This window comes from Tauraco erythrolophus, chromosome 24, assembly GCF_009769465.1.
Source record: "Tauraco erythrolophus isolate bTauEry1 chromosome 24, bTauEry1.pri, whole genome shotgun sequence".
Taxonomy (NCBI): domain Eukaryota; kingdom Metazoa; phylum Chordata; class Aves; order Musophagiformes; family Musophagidae; genus Tauraco; species Tauraco erythrolophus.
In genome coordinates, this window is record NC_141488.1 from 922,792 (window position 1) to 947,592 (window position 24,801).

The window sequence follows — 24,801 nt, forward strand, 5'->3', positions numbered from 1 at the left end:
GTGCAAGTTTTAGAACTCATACTGATGGGATATCTGAAAAGCCTGGCCCCACGTTTACTTCTGATACAGCTGGTCTGCTATGAGCAAGTTCAGCAGGAACGCTACTCATAGCGAGCGCGTCACCTAAATACACAAGTTTGCAGGGTCATGCCATAAACGATAATTAAACTGTATGACTCCGCCCCTTCAACTTACGCATCATAATTCAGAGTCAAGACCTCTGGGGACAGTAATGGTTAAGAAAAGGCTGCCAGATATTTTGGTTCAAAAGGCAATGGGAGCTGTATTTTTTTCTTTTTTTTTTTTCAGACTTAAAAAAAACATTCGAAGACAGATCTTTAAAGGATGTTTCACTTCTCCAATCTTGGCATTACACCTGGTTAGGACATAGAAATTTTGAAGATGATACCGCACACGAACAGTTTTTGGAGTTTGCAACTCCCACCCTCCCTCGATGAAACCCAACTCAGATCAGCAGGGAGGGGTTGGCTTCTTGCCCGGCCATGCCTCCTTGGCATACTTCTTCTTCTTGGGTTCATTCACAGCTTCGGGATTAAAGACAGCAGGGTTTGGAGCTGGGTTCATGTTAACTGTTGAGGGCACGACAGGAGTCAAGTCCACATCTGGGGCAAGATTGGGGTAGGGCATTGGCAGACCACCAATGAGTGCTGTCCCATGGACGCCGTGCGACTGGGAACCCGCCTCATTGTGAGTGGGAGGTAAGCCACCGTATAATCCTCCGCTGTAGGGAAAGTTTTGCATACGTCGCGATGCAGAATCCGCATTCCCCCACTGGTCAAGCCATTGCTGAGCGCTCCCACCACACGTTAAAGGCCATGTTGTTAAAACAAAAAGGGGGAACTCAGGGCTGGCTGCCCGGCGATCGATTAATGAAAGCGTTGTACGTCCTGAACTTTTTACGGCTGGCGGGAAACAGTGATGAGCTGCCTATGCTGGTACACAGTAAAGGAATGAGCTCATTCTGGAAAGAAAAAAACACAAGGCCTAGTAATCTTTAAAGATTTAAAAACAGGGAAATGGGAAGGACCAGTAGAATTAAAAGTAACAGGCAGGGGATATATGTGTTTACTTACAGGAAACGGACCGCTGTGGGTTCCGGCGAAGTGGGTAAAACCATATATACCTGAAGCAAACCATTTGTTACCGACAGGAAATGTAAGACCAGCTAGGACTTCTGAAACTACAGATAGAGATAGGGAGATCCAAGATTTTACAGAACAAGCAGAAATGACAGAGATGCCAGATGAGGAGAATGGCTCACAAGATTCATAATAGAAGATTTCATATTGATATATAAACTGTTCTTATGTTTTTAATTGTTTGGCATTCCATGTGTGTGAAAGTTGCTTGTATATTTGCTTTGTGTGTTTTTCCGATCGGAATGTGTATGGATTCCACCCGTAGCTACTGGAAGGAAAAGAATTGACTGGTACCAAATTAATGACAAAGAATTACAAACTGGATTTAGTTGTGAGCGCGTAACTTTGAAAAAGGAAGCTGGGAGGATTGTTATTGAACAACATGTTGCAATTCACAAAAACCGCTGTTGGCCGGCAGAGCACATACTGGGCAGCCTTGTTGCACGCACTGGCCACGCGTGCGGCAACGCCGTGTCAGTACCTTTGTCATAGACTCTGCTGAGGGTGTAAAAGGGATGGCTCAGAGCGGAGCGGAAGGAGGCTGCAGAGCACACTGTGTGGATAAACAGGGGACGCCCTGAAGGTGCTGTGCCTGCCTCCCTTCTCCACAATGACCCTGCTGATTGACACCCTCCTGCTTAGCGGAATCTTGGGCATAGTCGAAATAGTAAGGCTCCCAGAAAGGGAAACAATATACTGGTAACTGCTTCTGCAAGGCTGTACCAAAAAGATTTGTCAGTAAGTGTTTCTGTAAGGTTATGATAGAGTTTGGCAAGAGCATGCATGTTTGTAATAGCTAGTGTATTCCAGAGTAGAATTTAGGCTTCGTCATTTCCACCAGAGTGAAAAACCTTCTATTCGTTTTAGTAGCTAACACAATGTTTCTCTTAATAACTTTTGTCTGTTACACTTGCTCACGAAAATGACTGAATGGGTTGTAAAATAAGTCTGGATTGTTCAAAAACAAGAAGGGGGATGTGTCGGAGGACATCTAAGGGTTAACAGACAGGTGAACAATCCAGCCTTTCCTGATGACGTATGCTGGAATGCGGAAGAGCTGCAGAGACGTGGACAACCCCCGGATTCGGAACTGAAAACGGACACTATAGTGACGCTGCTTCCTTCGGTACAACCAATCACACTAAGAGGCGGGCTGTTTGCTTGCAAGGTTATAAAACACGCTGAATGTAAATAAAGACAGGTTCACTTGTTTGATCACATTGATGGTGTCCGGTGTCCTCACTCTTCTCCCGCACGTTGGGATGCAGAATCTTCTGTGGTCGATGAGCCTGGATTCTCCAACCGTTTTTTCTGTAGACGGAAGTATTTCAAGAATTATCCAAAGAACATAGAACAAGCAAGCTATTTAAACTGGATGCCAATGGCGTTTTCTCCAAAAAGGCATCCAGACACATATAAAGTGGTTACAGACCATGCCCCAACCTTTGTCCCAGAAGATTTCTTCTGAGTTTCCTTGGAAACCACTTCACAATAAACTCTTAAAGATGCACAATGCAGAAAGGGGTGACAGAAGCTGAAGCTCAGGTTTAACTTGGATCAAGTCTGAGCACCTCTCTACCTCCTGTACACGCCTGTCAGTCTTGAGCTTGACCTGAACGCAAGACTGAGCTGGTCTTTAGTCAGTAACACAGACCCTCCTTCCACCCACAGTAAGAAACTGCGAATTCTAGATCACTTGGGTCATTTTGTCTAGCTCCTGCTCATTTGCATCTTCTCCTGCAGTCTGGGCTTTACGTGTAATTATCCTTTTCCACAGGCATTGTTTAGCAGACACCAGCAACAAGAGAAATTGCTATCACACTGTTGCTTAGCTACGCTTAAATTTTGCAAATCTTCCCTACTCCTAGCATGTGCAAATTAAACATAGCACTGGCAACACACTCACCTTGGAGCAAAGCCTAAACCCTGCTAGTTCTAGCAGACAACCTTACGAAACCTTTAGCGCTTACAGTACTCAAACAAACAGCTTCTCATTTTTCCTTTTTATTTTCCACGCTTCCCACAACTTTAACTGATGCCTAGAACTACCACACTGAATTTCTGGAGTGTGTTTCTTTTTGGGAGGAAAAAAAAAATTGTCATTGATCCCATGTGTTATTAGAGAAAAGAGCTAAAGCTGGGTTTGAAGGGAAAAGGTCAAATCTGCTAGAAAAAGACAATTGTGAAACACGAACACAACTTTTGCTTGACAATAAAACACTTTTCACCAGAGGACATTATGTTTCTAAGGTGCAATTCATAAAGTGAGTTCATCAATGTAATGTATTAATTAGAAAGTTGGGAGTTACTCCGTACCTTAACAGGGACTACTGCTGTCTGTACCATGTTCCTGAAACGGCCAACAGAAGGGTCCACGTCCTCTGTGAAGTCAAGAACAGTGAAGCTTTCGGTAAGAATACAGGCAAACAGATGGGACATCTGTCAGGTAAAGGAACCCGTATGAAGAACTGGTACACGGACCTTCTCTTCTCCAAGTCAGTGCTCTAGTCGCTCCCAGTAAGCACAAGCAAGCCCAGACAAAGAGAGGAGTCAAGAGGACACCTAGTGGCTTTGTCTCAAGGGGGCTCAGCGGATATTCTGGCAAGAAAGGCTTCCACTCAGATGGAGAACGGGGAAAGGGGAGGGATGGGCAGTTTGCACTGATCAGACAGACCAGTTCTGGGCCGGGAGCTGCTGCTGACAAGGCACTGCTCGTGCTCACGGGCACGAGAGTTTGCTCCAGGAGTCCTTGGGGACCCTGAAGGAGTCGGAATGTAGAATCTCTGAAAGTCTGAAAAAATTATCTTTTTTGCATTGTGAACGAGTGCTGTTTACATTAGGATGTGCTGAGCACTAAACTGCGTAACCCTGTAAATCAAAAAGGTTATTCATGGTGATATACATTGCCAAGTGAAACTAGGTCCGGATCGTATTTTAAAATGCGTACTCATTAATATGCTACTCTTATTAACAGGAATATTATCCAAATGAAATCTCATTAAAAGAAATGCCAGTAATATAAAATGGCTAAGGGAGAAAAAAGACCAATGAGGAACTGGATACACCTGCAGAAGCATCTTTTTGAATGAGAATGACTTGTTCCAATATGCAGACAAGAAGCTAAAAACCTCTGAGCTTGAGACAAATACCCATTAGGCAACAGGTTAGGAAAGCATTCAGGGACAGATGAAAAACAAAGATGTTCAGTTCCCATTTAGATTCTAAAGAAGGCAAAACATTTAAAATGCTTTCCTCCTTCTGGCTCACACATCTTTCCAACACCTGACAGGATTTTGAACAATGAAGCTGAGTGGGATACTTCTGTCCTGCACAAACCATGCGGTTCTTTTACAGGTAGAAGAGAAGAAACAGAGAGGTCAAAGACTCAAAGACATGCGGCAGCTTCTCTGAAAGAGCACATCCCAAATATCGACTGTCAAATTTCTCTTCTCCTTATCCACACACAGCCATAAGGAATCCCCAGGAGAATACTGGAAAGAGGGCCTTAAAGGCATCGATTAAAGATGAGGGCAAACCACTTACCCGGATTGATGATTTCATCATCATCACTGAACGTCACTCTGCAGTTCTTCCGTTTTCTCTTTGCTCTCTGAATATCCAAGTTCCCCTCCTCAATGGTTAGCGTGGAAATTCTTTTGTTGTGGGCTGTATTAAACTCCGTCAGCTTCTAATGACAAATTGGGAGATGAAACAGTTTAAGCAACTAGCGTATGAAGTCTGATTTAATCCTGTGACTGTGCTTCTCCAGACACCACAGCACACTGCTTAGCTTCAACTTTAGACCTCTAGGAAGAAAGAGCGCTCCAGTGCTGGAACGGGTATCCCAGAGAGGCTGTGGAGCCTCTGTTGGCAGAGATACATTCAGAACTTGACTAAGCACAGGCCTGGGCAACCTGCTCTAGCTGACCCTGCTTGAGCAGGGGGGCTGGACGAGATGATCTCGAGAGGTCCAACCTCAACAATTCTGTGAATGCCACCACAAACACTGCTTTTTCCCTCTTCACTAGCTAACTGTAGGAAACAGGGCAGCACTGACTCATCTGGCAATGGGGAACAGTGTGGTAAACCACTCCTGACCATGCACTCCCTGGCAAGTGAGGAGACCACTGGAATAGGAGGATTATCAGGTCACTGATTCTGGGAAGCAGTATGATCACAGGCTTATAGTGGTAAAATGAGATGGTTTGTGTGCAGAAGACATCTCAGAGGTCTTCCAGCTTCAAGGCCAAGAAATTAAAAACCTGAACCTACGAAAAGTAGTGGGGAATGCTATCTGTTTAGCTGGAAACACCATCTAGGCACTACATGCTATTGTACTCACGTCAAGTTCCGTCTCCTCCTCTGGCAGGCCCAGCAAGCCCTTGAGCTCTTCATCTTCACTGCTCATTTTCTCTTCTCCTTTAACTGCTGATGGCAGTGTCTGAGGCTTCTCTCGCAGAGTGTATGCCCGCGTAGAGGCACCAAATGAAACTGTGGAGTCAATGGGTATCTGCTGGGGTTTGTGAGGTTCCAACCGGATATGACCTAAGAATGTGCCGTGTGCTGAGAACACCAAAACGCACAATAGCCTGTTAGTCATCAGCTTGGGCTCACCATACTCAAGCACAAGTCTTGAGAAGCCTAGAAACATGGTTGCTCCAAGATGCAAGTCACTGAGGTACTGCTGAAGACATTAGCTACGTACATTTTACCTACATTTACACAAACTAAGATAGCAAACATCAAAGTGCTCAAAAAGTCATGGAAACAAATGACATTTCAAGATTCTTGTAGGTCCCAATGTACCATGACTGGAATCAGTCCCTCAGTGGAAAAAGCAGTGTGTCAGGTTTTGGATCTCAGGAAACCACTCTCAGAAGAGAGGGCTTCATTACAATTGTGAAGGGAAGGCTAAGTCTCTTTCCTCCTCTCCCTCAGTCTCTTAAGAGTCTAGAAATGTTGCTTTAAACACCAAATGAAGCAGATGTGAGCTGAGTGGAGCACACACTCTTTTGCTCCTAAGCCAAGCCATCTTCCACTAGGATGCTAATCCAGATTATAGTCATCTACCCACACAGTGCAAACAACAACAGAAAAAGGAAAAAGTGTCTCAGATTCAGAAATGTTTAAGCACTGAAATATCATACTTCTATCTGGTTAAACATCACACTACTTACTGCTGTTTAGATCTATGAGGAAAACCCTCTTGAGATGTTTGTGATAGACCAAGGCAGCATGGACCCGAGAGCAAGACTGGTGGTCAATGGTAAAATCGCACAGATCAGGATTTCTCCCAAAGAGATAGTATTTCTTCTCATCAATGATGAGTTTCTGAGGTGGAATATCAAACAGAGAGGCATATTAGACTCCTGTAATCTTTTGGATTTTCCTGAAAAAATGCAAGAACATGAATAAACAGACCAAATTAAAAACAAAGCATCAACAGCTAATCAATCAACAGCAGAGCAGAGGGGCAGAATCCCCTCCCTGGACCTGCTGCCCACGCTGCTTTGGATGCAGCCCAGGACACGGTTGGCTTTCTGGGCTGCCAGCGCACAGTGCCGGCTCATGTTGAGCTTCTCATCAACCAACACCCCCGAGTCCTTCTCCTCAGGGCTGCTCTCCATCCATTCTCCATCCAGCCTGTACTTGTGCTTGGGATTGCCCCGATCCACGTGCAGGACCTTGCACTTGGCCTGATTGAACTCCATGAGGTTCACACAGGCCCACCTCTCCAGCCTCTCAAGGTCCCTTCCCTGTACGTTCCTCACACTAGTGTGCTTTTGTTTTACTTCTCCCTGCAAGTCTTAATCAACATCTAGCGTTCCAGTCTGACTGATATTTTTCCCTTAAGATTACAGCTATTGATCTGTGAATACCACAGTGTTTGTTTCTTTTGAGAAACGCTGGTAAGGTTTTCCAGGGATTCAAATTCATAGCAATGGATTCATGTCCTAATGCAGCACCTCACTCAGTTCAGCACTCTAAGTTCCCAAATTCAATACCTTGGCACTAAGGAACTCTATTATTCCACTTTGTGAGAAAGATGAGCGTTAAATTTTTCTTTTATTCCTGTGTGTTTGAAAAAATATCCTGTGTAAACACAATCCTGATACAAGTGAATCTTCAGAAGCTGACTCATTACTCCACATTTCAGTGCTCAGCACCACAAGCAGTTATCTCACGATTTCAAGTACTATAAAAATTGGTCCATCAATTTCTCATTCTTGTCCATAAATGAAACCAAAAGAAGTGTCCCCTAAGTTTTCATTTGTACCCATTATGCACAAAGCAATACCATTCTCACTCGACAGCATTTCAAGAGATTTTGCAGACACAAACTAATTCCTCATTTGGAAGTGTTGCAACAAATCATCAGAGAAACTAATTTTATTGTCTTTACTTCATGATACCGTTTCCAAAGTTTTCTGTGCCTCTGAGTTATAACCCAGTGTGATCCTTCATACACTGAGCTTAAACACTTCATGGCTTGTTTTAATGTTGCACTTTCCAGACCCAGCAATCACAAGGTGTACCTCAGACCTCTGCGTGAGACCTGGGTACGGATGGCTCGGTTAGTATCAAGTGCTCAGCAATCCACGAGATTTAAGAATGTTCCTTCTTGGTTACTGCTGTCTACCATAAGACAGAAAACTGCGAAACTATTTGCCACAGGTACCAATAAGGGAAACAGACGGATCACACTTGGATGGTGTTAATTTGTTGTACAGTTCCCACACATACAGACAGTACACTGTCTCATGTGACCACCACAACCGAGAGGACTTGGGTCACAAAAGCAGCCACACAAGCAGGCACTGTTCCGAGCCAGCTCTTGTGAGTCTGACTTCAGCAGACCAGACCTCAACGCCACACACGGGTGCCCGTGCCTGCTCACCACTCGCCACAGCATGCAGCACAGATATTACACGCTGTACCTCGCTGGTCTCAGTGGCACTGACAGCCAACACCAGATATTCCAGAGGTAGAGCACGAACTCTGCAGCCATTCTGTAACCTCTGTGTGAAACCCTCTGTGGACCTCAGAGTACTTGGAAAGCAGACTAGCAATGGCTGTTAACAGTGATCTGCATGACAGCAAGAACAACTTCTTTGAGGTTATCAAGAGAGCTGATGGAATCAAGAGGGAATCAGGATGTTTGTACCATGCACTTTCCCAACACAGGCAAAAAGACCAGGAGGCCGGCGTGGATGAGCAAGGAGCTCCTGGACCAACTGAAAATGAAGAGGTTAGCCTACAGAGGGTGGAAGCGGAGACAGATAGCCTGGGAGGAATACAGAGAAGCTGTAAGAGTGACCAGGGATCAAGTGAGGAAGGCTAAAGCCCTGAAGGAATTGAATTTGGCAAGGGATATAAAAAGCAACAAGAAATGCTTCTATAGGTATGTAGGGGACAAAAGGAAGTCCAAAGAGAATGTAGGCCCCCTCCGGAAGGATACTGGTGCTCTGGTTACCCGGGACATAGAGAAGGCTGAGGTACTTAATGAATTTTTTGCCTCAGTCTTCAATGGTAAAGCCTCTTGTCTTACCACCCAAGCTGTGGAAAGAACTAGCAGGGACTGTGAGGATGAACCACCGCCCACTGTACTTGAAGACCAGGTTCGAGAACATCTGAGGAACTTGAAGGTGCACAAGTCCATGGGACCTGATGAGATCCATCCGCGGGTCCTGAAGGAACTGGCGGATGAAGTTGCCAAGCCACTGGCTATTGTATTCGAGAAGTCGTGGCGGTCTGGCGAGGTCCCCGATGACTGGAAGAGAGGGAACATAACCCCCATTTTTAAAAAGGGGAACAAGGAGGACCCGGGCAACTACAGACCGGTCAGCCTCACCTCTGTGCCTGGCAAGGTCATGGAGCAGATTCTCCTGGGAACCATGCTAAGGCACATGGAGAGCAAGGAGGTGGTGGGTGACAGCCAACATGGCTTCACCAAAGGCAGATCGTGCCTGACCAACTTGGTGGCCTTTTACGATGGGGTGACAGCATCGGTGGACAAGGGTCGACCAATGGATGTCATCTACCTGGACTTGTGCAAAGCTTTTGACACTGTCCCGCACGACATTCTTCTCTCTAAATTAGAGAGTCATGGGTTTGATGGATGGACCACTCGGTGGATAAGGAATTGGCTCAATGGCCGCACTCAGAGAGTAGTGGTCAACGGCTCAATGTCCAAGTGGAGACCGGTCACGAGTGGCGTCCCTCAGGGCTCCGTGTTGGGCCCGGCCCTCTTCAACATCTTTGTCGGTGACGTGGACAGTGGCATGGAGTGCACCCTCAGCAAGTTCGCCGATGACACCAAGCTGTGTGGTGCCGTTGACACGCTGGAAGGGAGGGATGCCATCCAGAGGGACCTTGACAGGCTGGAGAGGTGGGCCCGTACCAACCTCATGAAGTTTAACCAGGCCAAATGCAAGGTCCTACATCTGGGTCGTGGCAATCCCAGGCATAAATACAGACTGGGTGGTGATTGGATCGAGAGCAGCCCTGAGGAGAAGGACTTGGGAGTACTGGTGGACGAGAAGCTCAATATGAGCCGGCAATGTGCTCTTGCGGCCCAGAAGGCCAACCGCGTCCTGGGCTGCATCAAGAGGAGTGTGGCCAGCAGGTCGAGGGAGGTGATTCTCCCCCTCTACTCTGCCCTTGTGAGACCTCACTTGGAGTACTGCGTCCAGTTCTGGAGCCCCCAACATAAGAAGGACATGGACCAGTTGGAGAGGGTCCAGAGGAGGGCCACGAAGATGATAAGAGGGCTGGAGCACCTTTCCTATGAGGACAGGCTGAAAGAGTTGGGGCTGTTCAGCCTGGAGAAGAGGAGGCTCCGGGGTGACCTTATAGCGGTCTTCCAGTACCTCAAGGGGGCCTACAGGAAAGATGGGGAGAGGCTGTTCAGGAGGGCCAGTTATGATAGGACAAGGGGTAATGGTTTTAAAATAGAGGGAGGTAGGTTCAGGTTGGATATTAGGAAAAAATTTTTTACTATGAGAGTGGTAGAACACTGGAACAGGTTGCCCAGAGAGGTGGTGGATGCTCCATCCCTGGAGACGTTCAAGGCCAGGTTGGACAAGGCCCTGAGCAACCTGATCTAGTTGGAGATATCCCTGTTCCTTGCAGGGGGGTTGGACTAGATGACCTTTGAAGGTCCCTTCCAGCCCTAACCATTCTATGATTCTATGATTCTAGGCAGAGACCCCAGGCTGACAAAGCCAACTTGGGCCTCCTGCAGGTCCAAAATCTTTGGCCAGCACAGCCTCAGAGTCTGGCAGCACCAGGATGATATTCCTGACTGTCAATTTATCGACACAAAATTTGCTAATCCACTGCCAAAACCAGTGGTGTATCCTCAGCTTCCATACGGCATCTTGCGGCTTCTTTTTTTTCCAGTCCTGACCAGGATTTCCATGACAGACATTTGCCTAGCACCGGGGGATTGATTCACCAGAGCGCTCTACATAAACTCTTTCATCCTAAAGCTATCTCTTCACGCTCAAAAATCCAAAACAAACATGACAATAAAGATAGAATAATGCAGCCTTTCCACCCTATATAAGTATCTTGTAGGAAACAAAACGTCACCTTTGATCCCAAACTAGGTTTGGAAGAAATAAGGCTCTTCAAAGGATCAAGTTTCCCTTACAAACGTTCCATTTTTTCTCTCTCTTACTGGGACAGGTTTAATGATCAGGAATCAAAGTGTCATTGTTTCCCAGCTGAGCACGGCAGTTTTGCACCCCTTCGAACTGTGCATCCAATCAGCAGGTAACTGATGGAAGCCCTGCCTAGTATGAGACCGCCTTGGAGTAGAGGAAAGGGAAAATTCACTTCATGCTGAAGTTCCAGAGTAAAACAAACTGATTTGAAAATAATGAATACGAGAGAGAAAGGAAATAATTATGAGTAAGTGTGGAAAATGCTGGGAAATTTTCTACTGCTGGTGCCTATGTATATGATACACTAAATGCAAACAATACCTATTTTCATACCTCAATGAGTTTGTCTCCTTTGACTACGTCCAGATGTAAGCCAGGTGGAGGTTTCCCTGCCCTGGAAAATAAAACAAAAGAAAACATAGCATCAAAATATTTAATAAAAAGTTTATTAGTGTTAGAGCTAATACTCTACTAGAGCTACAGACCAAACCTACACATTGTAAGCAGACTGATTTTGGGGAAAATATTAAAAACCTAGAATTTTCTTTTCCTCCCCGCAGATTCCTTCTGACAATACATAAACCATGATGTTTTACAACAGAGTGAAGGTAACCGGACATGAGACATTTCAAGCGTTGCTTCTCCAGGTGAAAAATAGCCAATTTACACCATGCACAGAGCAGCTCCTCAGAGAACGTGATATGAGGCTAATTGCTAGAGAATGGGATAGGCTGGGACCTTTAAAGGCCTGCTCTGGGGCTCTGTCTTCTCATGTTCCCTTCACAACAGCACATCTATACCCCTTGGCTGCTGAGAGGAATGGCAACTTCTGCCAGCCTTCCCCTCTAGGCCTGGCAACGGCCAAAATCTGAAAGGGCCTCCACACACACCTGCAATGACACAAACCCTCTGGCTGACAGCCCGTGCTCCTCTACACTCCCCTGCAATCAAGCCTTCCTGGCAAGACAGGCAACATGGAAGAGGCGACAGCATTACATGGACCCTATGACATCACAATCGTCCTCCACCAAATTCCCAAATGGCATCTCAGCTCCCCCGCACCCACAGCTCCATCTCGGATCACCTCCTGCCATGCGGATTCACCAGTCAGGCAGCGTTATTCCCACTTGGGCAAAGGGAGCACAGAGGCACTCGGGACTCAGCACGCCCAGCAAACCAACACCAATGTGCTGGAGAACCCACGAGGACCAGCACCATCAAAAAGATATTTGGTATTATCAAAACCAGGACACCCCTGTGGTGTCAATATGCTGTCCTTCACTACATGGGATCTTTGGCTGTTGACAGCAAATGATTTTTTTCTGCTCAGATCTCTCAAAATCGGCATCTCTAGTACTCCTTCACTGATAACAGCACTACTGTTTATCTCTACAGCCGGACCAGCTTTCGAGGTGACAGCAGTGACCCAGCTCCACTGCTGCCCTTCTGCAGAACAACCAGAGGAGATCCCGTTGTTCCCATTTACTGCTCTGCTCACTGCACGGAGCAAGCCAAGAGGACAGTGATGATGGGTAGTGACATTCTCAGCACGGCTGGAGAAGAAAGAAAGGTCACTTGTCATTGCAGTTGTTTGAGGAGGTTAAATACAGATGCTTATGTTTCTGGGACGTGTCTTACAATGTGAAAGTTTCTTCTGTGTTCCCAGGCCAGCTGGTTACTATACACGTGCTCTCCTAGACAACTTCATGCAAGAACACAGTCCTACTATTATTCCTATTTCGCTACTTTCTCAAGTACTGCACAAGCATTTTCCATTCTTGCTCCAAATCCATCACACCAGCCTGCTCAGATCTCTCTCTGGCCCTTCTCAAATACGCCAGTTGGGACTTCCACAAGTTTTCTTACCAAGCCCTTCTCTAAGACTGGGGATAGCATCATCCTAACAAATAAGTTGGATGTGGTTGGTATTGATTCGTATTCTTTTGGAAAAAAAACAGCAGAGGATGCAATGCTGCAGGACAATCTGCTAAAATGGTGACTGCTTCCTAGAAATGGGATTACAGTGGTGTGGGTGAAAGACTAGCACGTGAAAACGTTTCCAATGAAGATACCTAGTCTGTCTGATGAGTTCTACAAGGACTGACTCTTGCAGTCATTCCAGTGCAGTCAAGGGGCTGCCTCACCTCAAGTGTTCCTCTGGGATCACACAGCCAGGCTACACCTAGGTATTGCTGTCTTTTCCTGTGCTCCTCTCAGCGCCCATTTTTTATTGAAAGACATGTTTCATTCACGGATACGTGTCTGTTTCTCAGTGTTTCCTCCTTCTGACCCTTAGCACTGGCAAACTTGCTTTTCTCCATTCCACTGAAATTGCCATGTTCTAGTTACTGTGTGACACAACTTTCGATAATTTTCACTTTCATCAAACAAAAGCTGCTTCCCCCATCTTTTTTTTTTTTGCTTCTTCCAAATAGGTAAACTTTTCAACAAATGAACTCTACAAGCAAGTCTGCTTACTTAGTGGGGCCTGCTGCTTTTCTTATCAGTGATTTCTTCCTGGATACCGAGTGGTCAGCCTGTCCTAAAAACATTCTAGCAACATCCTCAATGTACTTGTTGAGTCACAGGGAAGCTCCCAAGTTCCTCTTCTGTAAACTGAATCCTGCCTGATGGTCATCTTGTGCCATATACAATCTAGGATTTTTCCCTACTCCTCCTACTTGTAGTTTCACCCTTGTTATTTTCACTCTGCTTCTACCTGCGACTTTATTTTGAACACAGAAAAGCAGCCCAGCAGCACCACAAGATGGTGCCTTCAGCTACGAATCAAGGTGCTTGAAAATTTATCTGTTCTTGGGCTTCTTTTGGACCGAGAACTCTTTGCAGATAGCACATCCCCTCTATACCTTATGCCTGTAAAACCCTGAACGCAGTAAGGCTGTAAATACTGATTACAATTACCACCAAAACAAACTCACAGAAATTATTTCTGGCACAGAAGTTACATAGGCTGTCCCTTTGGAACAAACTAAATTGATGCCATAGCTCAGACTGCTGAAGTTAGATACCTGAAAAGTCTTTTAATGAAAAAAGTAGAAAGATTTTCCAGTTCTATACTCAAAACTAATTAGCTGCAAAGTGATCAGAAATAATGGCTTTATCTGGAAGTATCAACAACCCCTCACATGCTCAGCCCTATCAGACCCCTCACCGCATGCACCAAGGAAGTAAAACAATGAAAGAAAATCTCTTGCAAAAATCTACTACAAGAACGTTTGTTAGAAAGTTGGTACTGTGCTGTTAGAGGAGAGCAGATCTTTCCCCTCGTATTTCCAATAGTAAAAAAAAAGAGTCCTCTCCCACTAATTAATGTGCCAAAATATCACTAAAGGAGTTTTCCTACCCTGCTCTGAAGGATGGGGAATTACTTGAGGTCACAGCCTCTGGGCTCTGTGGAACACCCAGGCTCAGCAGTGCCCCAGGACAAACGATCTCACATCAGAACCTGGCTCCAGCACAAGTGCTCGTGTTGGCAAGAGAGAAACAAGAAGCTCTTCTGCACCTTCCAGATAACGTACCGCAGCGCCCACTGCCTGAATGTCCTCTGCTCTCTACAGGTCAGCATTCTGCAAGTGACTTGGAAATCAGACCTGTGAACAGACTAATTGTTAATGATCACTAGTTTAGTCAGCCTGACTGAGACAAAGCACGCTCGGACTGCCTACTGAACTGCCAGCAGCTTACTGGGAGAGGAGAAGCCTTTCAGACAACTAACGAGGCTGACTGGCAAGGAGAACTCGACCGTAACAGTATCAGAGAGGAGGTGAGAGGACATCCCACACTCATGACAACTGATAAAAAGAAGTAGTAAACTGCAAAAGCCAGATGGTATTTAGCCAAGCATTCCAAGAGAGCTCAAATACCAGTTTTCTACACTTAACGGTTTAGCAATCTATTGCTTAAATGGCCATCGCTGTCAGAGAAACGAAGGTGCCAAGTGATGATACAGTGAAGTCAAGTTCTGACTGAGAAACCGACAGAACAGAATATTTCAGTTGGAAGGGACCTACAATGACCATCCAGCCCAACTGCCTGACCACTTTGGGGCTGACAGAGTCACAGTACGTTACTAAGGGCACTGTCCAAATGCCTCAAACACTGATGGGCTTGGGGCATCAACCACCCCCCTAGGAAGCCTTTTCCAGTGTTTGACCACCCTCTCGGTAAAGAAATGCTTCCTAATGTCAAGTTGGAACCTCTCCTGATGCAGCTTTCAAGGATTCCCACGTGTCCCGTCACTGGATGCCAGGGAGAGGAGATCAGCACCTCACTCTCCACTTTTCCTCCTCAGGAAGCTGTAAAGAGCAGAGCTGTAGAAGCTGTATTCCTGAGCAGAACTCGCCGACAGCCAGGAGCTGAGTAACAGCCAGACCAGAACTGAGCAATCCAACCCACACTTCAGTACTCAACAGCATTTATCCTTTGGAAACGCGATGATACTTGGGGCATGACGATTCTTCCAACACCAGGGAACTGAGACTGGCACTCTAACCCAGAACTGTTGTTCGCCACCTGTACAACGGACGGGGTGTTACAAAATGGACTGTTTTCATATTCAAAATATTCCCAATGGGATGTTGGGTTTTGTTTGTTTGTTTTTTAATTGCAAGATGAACATTCCTTAAAACTGTCACATGATGGCAGATTTCATCCGTATGTAGGTGACAACAGATAGCCTGTAAGAAATAACAGCATTCCCAGAGCTATGGGATGCGGCAGACATCAGGTCAAGTCTTACTTGGATTTCTTCAAAGAAGGAAGGTCTAAAAGAGAATTTGGTAAACCTTAAAATAAAATATGTTGTTTGTAATTTCTCAACAGGATTGTCAGAGACTAGGAGGAGCCTCTAGTACTGTTTAGACATCAGCAGTGCTGCTTTTCAGATATGATTTGGGATACCTTTGGGGCCTATCACATCTGGAGATAGATATATATAGAGATATCTATCAGGGACAGCGGGCTGTCCCTCCGCTGCAGCACCTGGCGCAGGGTCAGGCCCCGCTGCCTGCCACCCTCCGCGAAGGGCCCCCGTGGTGCTGGGTACGTGCCCCGGGCTGGGGCAGGCTGAAAAAGACCTGTGGGACAAGGAGGCTGAGCCCACGGGGGCCGCAAAGCTCTTCCCTGGCAGGAGGGCACCCGTGGGACGTGGGCCAGGGCAGTGCAGCTGCGCTCACCCTTAAAGGTCAGTGGCAGCTCCGTTGTCTGCCCTGTCTCTGTGTCCTCACAAACGGCCTTCTGCAGTGCCACAGCCATGACTTTCAGCAGGTCGCCCGTCGACAAGCAGCATTCGTTGCCTGAGATCTCGTACACGGACCCTGCAGGGTGGGGAGGGAGATTTCCATAAAGAAAATGTCTCTACTGGCGTTTCATGGAATCACAGAATGGTTTGGGTCAGAAGGGGCCTTCAAAGATTGTTTGGTCCAACTCCCCTGCCATGGGCAGGGACGTCTTTCACCAGATCAGGTTGCTCCAAGTCCAACCTGACCTTGAACGCTTCCCGGGATGGGGCATTCACAGCTTCTCTGGGCAACCTGTTCCGGAGCCTCAGCACCCTCTGTAACCCGTCCTTTACTGCCTCCTCGGAATACCTGCAGGTGGCTGGTGCTCCTGTCCAACACTTGGGAGCTCCTGACTGGACTCAAACATGCAACGGAGGTGCATGAGAGGCGGCAGCAGGGGCAGTTGGCTGAGAAGGAGCACAGAGACATGGTCTAGCATGCAGGGATAGGGTTAGCAAAGCCAAAGCCTGCCTGGAGCTGAATCTGTTGGGAGATGTGAAGGGCAACAAGAAAGGCTTCTACGAGTACATCAACAGCAAAGGCAAGACTGGGGAAAATGCAGATCTGCTGCTGAATGGGGCAGGGGACCTGGTGACAAAGGACACAGCAAAGGCCGATGTGCTCAACGCCTTCTTGGCCTCGGTCTTTACAGCTCTGACCAGGAATCCCCCTGACACCAGGGGAAAAGTCTGGAGCAAGGAAGACCTACCCTTGGTGGAAGAAGGCCACTCTGTATCTAAACAGAGTGGAGATACAGATCCCTCAACAGATTCAGCCCATGTCAGGATGCACCTATGAGTGCTGGGCTTTGTGAGGCCATTCTCTATGATCTTTGAGATGTCATGGGCAATCGAGAGAAGTTCCTGAAGACAGAGAAAAAAAGCAAATGCCATTCTTATCTTCTGACGTTCAAGAGAGGGACCTACAGGCCTCTCATGCTCCTCTCAAACCCTGGGAAAGCGCTGGAGCAGGTAATTCTGGAAACCATTACCAGACACATGAGGGATGAAAAGGTGATTGGGATTAGTCAGTGTGAGGAAATCACGCTTATCCAACCTGATCACCTCCTTCAACGAGGTGCTGGGCTTGGTGGGCGAGGGGAGGGCAATGAGGATTGTTTACCTTGACTTCAGTAAGGCTTTTGGCACTACATCCCATCACATCCTCATAGAGAAGCTGATGAAGAATGGTCTGGATGAGCAGACACTGGGGTGGACTGAAACCTGGCTGAACCTCTGGGCCCAAAGAGTGGTGATCAGTGGCAGCAAGTAGAGTTGGAGGCCAGTCACCACTGGTATGCCCCATGTATCAATGCTGGGTCCAATCTTGTTTAACTTACTGATTAATGATCTGGCTGACGGGGCAGAGTGCACCCGCAGTGAGTTTGTAAATGACACAAAACGGGAGGAGAGGCTGATATGCCAGAGGGTCGTGCTGCCAACCAGTGAGACCTGGACAGGCTGGAGAAACGAGCTAACAGGAACCTCATGCAGTTCAACACGGAGACATGCAAAGTCCTACCCCAGGGAAGGAACAATCCCATGCACCAGCACGTGCTGGGGGCCACCCAGCTGGAAAGTAGCTCGGCAGAAAAGAACCTGGAGGTTCTGGTGGACACCAGGTTGAACGTGAGCTAACAACATGCCCTTGCTGCAAAGAAGGTGAATGGTGTCCTGGGCTGCATTAGGCAAAGCACTGCCAGCAGGTCGAGGGAGGTGATCCTTGCCCTCTGCTCAGCGCTGGTGAGGCCACATCTGGAGTGCTGTCTCCCAAACAAGGATGATGAAGAGACTGGAGCATCTCTCCTGTGAGGAAAGGCTGAGAGCTGGGACTGTTCAAACTGGAGAAGACAAATCTTGGGGGGAATATCATCAACGTATGCAAATATCTGAAGGGAGGATGCAAAGCCATGCTCTTCTCAGTGGCGCCCAGTACCAAGACCAGAGGCAATGGGCACAAACTGGAACACATGAAACTTCCTCTGAACGTAAGAAACCGCTTTTTTACTGTGCTCAAGGACTGGGACAGGTTGCCCAGAGAGGTTATGGAGATCATAGAACCCTAGAATCATTTAGGTTGGAAAAGACCTTGAAGATCATCAAGTCCAACTGTTAATCTAGCACTGCCAAGTCCACCACTAAACCATGTCCCTAACGCCACGTCTACACATCTTTTAAACACCTCCAGGGATGGTGACTCCACCGCTTCTCTGGGCAGCCTGTTCCAATGCTTGACAACCCTTTCGGTGAAGAAATTCTTCCTAAAATCCAATCTAAAACTCCTCTCGTGCAATTTGAGGGTGTTTCCTCTTGTTCTATCATCGGTTACTTGGGAGAAGAGACCAACCCCCACCTTGCTACAACCTCCTTTCAGGTAGTTGTAGAGAGTGAGAAGGTCTCCCCTCAGCCTCCTTTTCTCCAGGCTGAGCAGCCCCAGTTCCCTCAGCTGCTCCTCGTAACACTTGTGCTCCAGACCCTTCACCAGCTCCATTGCCCTTCTCTGGACACGTTCCAGCTCCTCAATGTCCTTCTTGTAGTGAGGGGCCCAAAACTCAGCACAGTATTTGAGGTGCAGCCTCACCAGTGCCCAGTACAGGGGAGCGATCACTGCCCTGGTCCTGCTGGTCACACTATTGCTGATACAAGCCAGGATGCTATTGGCCTTCTTGGCCACCTGGCCACACTGCTGGCTCATACTCAGCTGGCTGTCGACCAACACCCCGTCCTGGTTTTCACTAGGACAGAGTTAGTTTTTCTTTTTAGCAGCTGGAAGAGCTCTGTGTTTTGGTCTCAGTCCGAGATTCCTTATGAGAAGAATGTTGACGTTTACAGTTGGTGGTGAGACATCAAGGACCTTTCAGCTTCCCGTGTTTTGCCGGTGTGCAGGAACACAACAGGCTGGGGGGGCATGGCTGGGATGGGGGGTCCACAACTGCCCTTAGGATTTGAACTGAGACTGAGAACTGAGGGGCAAATTGGCCAAGGGAGTGTTCCGTATCATGCAGCGTCATGCCCAGTATACAGATGAGGGTTGACTGGGAAAAAGTGCTTTTGCTCTTCTGGAAACTCTCTCCCAAGGCCTCTCTTGGACTCTCAGAGTGTTCTCTCTCTCTCTCTCTCACTCTCTTTTCGGGCCTTTCGCTTTTCCGAGATGATGCTGTGGGGATTTATCTCTTTCGGGATCACTTGCTGGGACAAGACAGGCATTGGCCACCAAGTGGTGAGCAATTACACCCTGCACCCCTTGTTTGTACATCTTATTATCATAATACGCATATATATTCACATATTATTACTTTACGTTTACCCACAAGTCTCCTTCCCTTTCCCTTCAATTCTCTTCCCCTTTCCCCATGGGTGGGGGAGGGAGAGAGAGTGGCAGTGTGGTGTTCAGCTGTGGACTGGGATAAACCACGATACATCCCCAGGTCCTTTTCCACCAGGCAGCTTTCCAGCTACTCTTCCCCCAGCCTGTAGCGTTGGGTGGGGTGGTTGTGACCCCAGTGCAGGACATGGAACTTGGCCTTGTTGAACCTCAGACAATCGTCCTGTAGTTCCCCAGATCCTCCTTCCAGCCCTTCTTGTAGATGGGAGTCACATTTTCTAACCTCTGGTCAACCGGGACCTCCCTGGTTAGCCAGGACTGCTGATAAATGAAGGAAAGTGGCCTGGTGAGCACTTTCACCTGCTCCCTCAGTGCCCTTGGGTAGACCCCATCCAGCCCCATAGACCTGTGTGTGTCTCAGTGGTGTAGCAGGTCACAAACCACTTCCCCTTGGATTACGGGGGCTCCATTCTGCTCCGCGTCCCTGTCTACCAGCCCCAGGGGCTGCATACCTGGAGAACGACTGTTCTTACTATTAAAGACGAGGCGAAGAAGGCATTAAGGATCTCAGCCTTTTCCTCATCCTTTGTCACTATGTTTCCCCCTGGACCCAGTAAGAACGGAGGTTCTCCTTAGCCCACCTTTTGTTGTGAATGTATTCATAGAAACATTTTTTATTGTCTCTTAGGCAGCAGCCAGATGAAATTCTAGTTGGGCTTCTGGCTGTGCCCCTGCACAACCTCACGGCATTTTTGTAGATACTCAAAACGCAGCTGGCAAAGCCCGAAGCAGCCGGCTGACCCTGCCTGAGCTGGGGTTTGGCCGGGATGATCCCGAGAGGTCCCTGGCCGTCTCGGTGATGCAGTGAATCCCAGCGCAGGTGGTCAGGCCGTGTGCTACTGGCAAACCCCACGTACATGGTGGGGGCCCCTCTGCTGGGCCAGCTGTGCTGAGGTCCCTGCGGCAGCGGGAAGGGGGCTGACTCGTGGCCTCGAAGTGAAAATAAGTGTGAAAAAACCACCACAGGAAGAGGTGGATGAAAGCTAGGAAGTTTCATAAAGCGTTGTGTGTTGTGCAAGCCCCGGTCCCCTCCTCCAGCCCTCCTGTGCTCTGGCACACCGACAGCGGCGAGGGCATGATCTGGAGTGAGGAAGCCCACAGCCGGGCTGCACGGCCCGTGCACAGACACCCTCCCCCCCCGGGTGCAGAGACCTTGTTAACTCCGTGCACATGTGGCACCGCTGGCCCCTCGCCTGGCACTGACACACAGACACACGTGGGCCAGGTCCCCACCAAGCCAGAGTAGTTTTCCAACATTAAACAGGACCAAGAATGCAGAGGAGGTGAGGAGCACGTGGCTGGGAGAGGAGCCCAGGAAGGGACCGAGAGCAGCAGCCGTTTTGATTAACATTTTGGGGACTCATCAAAATTTTTGCTGACAAAACCCCAGAAGTAACAAGATTGTCTGTAATGGCAGGAAATGCAGAAGTGTTGGAGAAACATCGTCAGTGCAGGATGGCACATCTGCAGGGTGCAACGCTGATCGATCCCCAGTGCACTCTGATCTGTCAGTGAGATCCAGCACCATTCAGCAGCCACGGGAACACCCACCCAGGAGGACGGTTGAGGGGTCGTTGTTGGGCTGATGTTTATTTCTAAGAAATCAGGAACACCTGGAAGCTTGTAGAGCCCATGCCCTGGAAAGATTCCAGCAGGGGCAGCTGTGCAGGGGTCATAACAGAGGAGAAAAGCAGTGCAGAAGAGCACGGTGGGAAGGGCTGGAGGCTGAACCGATGTAACTCAGACGAGCAATGCAGCAGGAAAGATTCAGTGCTTGATCATGCTGCGAAGGGATGAGGTAGATGTGCCTTTCCTGGAGCTGAAGCCTTTCCTGGAGCAGGAGCTCCTCTGGCTTGGCACCTCATGATGAACCCTCCAACACCAGCAATGCCCCTGTCTGCCCTTCAATCTCTGCATTCATTGAGCTGCCACCAAGCCTTCAGTGCAGCCCCAAAGCTCTCCCTCCCTGGGATGAACTCGTAACAAACACCTTGTTATACGAAGCAGAAAGCACCAACTACAACTACCTCACCACCACTACCAGCAGCTGTTGAACAAATCGACTGCTGCAGCTGGAGCAGCAGCGTTCTCACTTGTTTAGCCATGTTAAGATGTTACCAAGGCCAGCAGAAGTCCTTGGGAAAGCTAAACATCCACCCCAACTGAGCTACAGAGAAGCAAAGCGAGACCACCCCAACCACTTCTCCTGCTCTTTAAAAGCCAGCGTAACCTCAACAAATGGTACAAATCCTATAAGTCCTGATGGTAATTGCCACATCGGTGCTGCCAGGATCCTGCTGTGCATTCCCAGCTTTTTGAGGAGCCCCAGAAATCCAGCAAAGGTATTTGCGAATTTCTGGCTCTGTTTCACCACCATCATTGCCACCAGCTGAGGAAGCCATGTTCGTCAAGGCTTCTCCTCGACCTAAGATGTCTCCAGGGACACAGCCCAGGAGGATGCCGAGAGCTCAGATCAAGCTTCTCTCTGCACCCTTTCTGGATGCCTTGCACAGGTACCAGGAGCAAATCCATCCCACCTTCCTCCAGCCACTGGGCGTGTGGCTCCATCCCTGCCAGATCCACCGTCAGCAGGTGATTCACTGGTTGGGACGAGAGCTGTGCATGGAGAACCAGCTTGGATGGTTTTTGGTGCCCCACCACTTTCCCAGTAGCACGACTGAATGCACAGGGGCACTGGGTGTAGAAGAGAAAGTTTTTTGCAGGCAGCTGTGCCATAGGCACCAGTGTCTGTTGGTGGCACAAGGACCTGTGCCTCTCCCTGGGCATGGGCACCCCAGCAGCAGGGGACCAGCCACCTTCAAGGCAGGAGGAGGGAGCCTGGGCTGCAGTGGCACAGTGGGGAGGAGGTGGCACAGCCTTGGGGCACCCTTTGCAGGCAGTGGGCACCCAGCACTCACCTTGGAAGTAGACACCAGAGCAAATCCTGAGGATGCGGGGCAGGGTGGCAGGGTCCAGGGAGCAGATGTATTCCTGGAAGGAGAGGGGCTCCATGGCCGTACTGCTGGGCGCTTTGGGGCACTCTGCAGAGAGGGGAACTGTGTGGGAAGCAGCTCTGGGCTCTGCTTTCACTTCTGCCTGCCTTTCACTTCTGCTTCTCACAGTGGTAGGTTCCCTCTCTGTCCATAGACCCGCACTGCTGGCAGCTCTCCAGCCTGCACAGAGTGACCCATGCGCTGCTGGGACGAGCCTCTTCCTGGCCCTTATCACCCGTCACGGCTTGGTGTCCCCCAGTCCCAGCCCTGGTGGTGCTGCTGGTGCTGAGGGTGGCTTGGACCCCCCAGCTCTGCCGTGGTGTGGTCCTGGCTGGACCGATGCCCCCACCTGTCCCACCCAGGCTGTCCCCATCACACATCTCCCATGCACCAGCCTGCCCTACCCCTCGGCGGCTGGGGCCAGGCAGAGCAAAGGTGCTGTGGAGCAAAGGACAGGTCCTGGTGGACCACGCCAGAGAAAGGGAGGAGTTGTGTCCAGACAGCCCTCACCCCTTACGAGCACACAGGCACCTCCATCCCGCTCACCTCTGGGCTGTCAGACCCTACTTGCCCCTGGCACAGCCATCCCACACCCCGACTCGTGGCTCAGCGTGCGGAGGAGAGGGCAGCCCGTGAGCCTGGACTGCACGGCAGTGCCAGCCGTGGGAAATGCGGAGCCAAATTCCCACAGCTCCAGGACAGGCAGCAGCACCCGCCTCATGCTCACGCGAGATGGGGCTTGTCCTTCACCAAAGCAGCCGAACATGGTCCCCGCAGCTGCCACCCCCACAGACCGTCAAGGTGGACAGGGCAGTTCTGAGAGCTGCTGCTCCTGAGGAGCTTCATCTTTGTGACGATTTTCCTTGAACTTGCCCTAGGAACCAAGCCGAAGCTGCGGGCTAGGAACAGGATGGGCTTAATGTAGAAATGAAACTTGGAGAAAATTATTTTTAAGTACATGGTGCAGAAAAAAAGGCCTTGCTGCTTTGACTCCAGCTGCACTTAATGGGAATTTGGGTTTCCCGTTATTCAGTACGAAGCAATCTGAGGGACAGAGCATGCTGGTGCATCCCGATTCCCTGCGCAGGGCGATTTCAGCTCGCCACGCAGGGAGTCATAGCAGCAGGGATGGCTAGAGGATTTCAGGCCAAACTGACACTTGGAGCTGGACTGTCCTTGGCACCAGAGCAAGTCAGCTGTGTCAAGGTCTTGACAACCTACGAGGATGGAGATCTTCCACCTCTCTGGTGAAAGGACTGCACCACCCTCCCAGAGGAGATGTCTTCCTAATGCCCAGCCTGCATCTCCCAAGCTATGGATGTGGCCATTGGCCCTTACTACCATGTCTGCCATGGCTGGGAAGAATTCAGCTCCATTATCAGCAAAACTGTCCTTCAAGCAGTTGTGGACTGCTGTTTGATTGCCCTTTTCCTCCTCATCACCAGACAAAACCGGCCCAGCTCCCACAAACACTCCTCACAGGTTGTGTGCTCAGCCCCATGACCATCTTGGTTGCCCTTTGGTGGTCCCTCTCCTACATCCTTCTTGCTGAACTCAGGGTTCAACACTGGGTCTGCTATTCCCAGTGCAGCCAGGCAGCATGGATACCTTCCCTTGATCTGGTCTTAGTCCTGCCCATGGTTTGCCCTGTTCACAGCAAGAACACAGGTGTGGTGTTGCACATTTAAGACTGAGGATATGGGGGAAAATATATGGGAAGTGCCGTGTATCAGCCCTGCATTGGAGGGGCCAGGCTGTCCCAGGCAGGCAGGCAAGCTCAGCACGACCGCAGAAGGTGTGCAGGTGCTGAGCCCATCCTGATGGGACACTACAAGAGTCACAGCTGGGCAGCAGCACACAAGCCCATGTGGGACTAGAGGAGTGAAGCTGAAGTGGGTAGAAGAGCCCAAGCAGCAGAAGTTTAGATGCCATCAGCTTTATCAGCATGAAATGGGAATGGGACACAGTGCCTAGGAGAAATATCCTTTGTACCAACAGCTGGGAAGAAAGTGTATTTTATTGTACCTGAAGGGCAGGACCAAACTAACTATGGGAAGTCAGGAAACTCTCAATATAGTATAGAGAAGCCCCCAAACCTGCAGAGCTTGTCCCTCTGGGATTGTTTTGCTGCCCTAAGTCAGAGTCCAGGGAGGAGGTGAACAGATGTATTGCTCTGGAAATCACAGGGTAAGTGGAAGAGCCAACAGCAAATGTCTCTGCACGCCAAGTATCTGTCCCTCCATTCCCAAACAGGCCCTAAAGAACCAGCGATGCACCTAGACAGCCTGAAACCCTG

The 24,801-nt window shown here is 48.9% G+C and overlaps 1 protein-coding gene and 1 non-coding gene across 2 annotated transcripts; both read right to left on the reverse strand.

The window, feature by feature from the left end:
* Positions 1–453: 453 nt before the first annotated feature.
* Positions 454–22,524, reverse strand: LOC147527066 (nuclear inhibitor of protein phosphatase 1-like). Its single transcript, XM_086625886.1, is given in 11 exon segments — positions 454–513; positions 516–781; positions 2,434–2,471; positions 3,477–3,541; positions 4,704–4,848; positions 5,503–5,723; positions 6,338–6,491; positions 11,162–11,222; positions 15,765–15,924; positions 16,024–16,164; positions 22,431–22,524. Coding segments are annotated over 11 exon segments (1,392 nt in total). The 3' UTR covers positions 454–466.
* On the reverse strand, positions 7,587–7,751 carry LOC147527067 (small Cajal body-specific RNA 1). The gene has a single exon (XR_015222858.1).
* Positions 22,525–24,801: the final 2,277 nt, after the last annotated feature.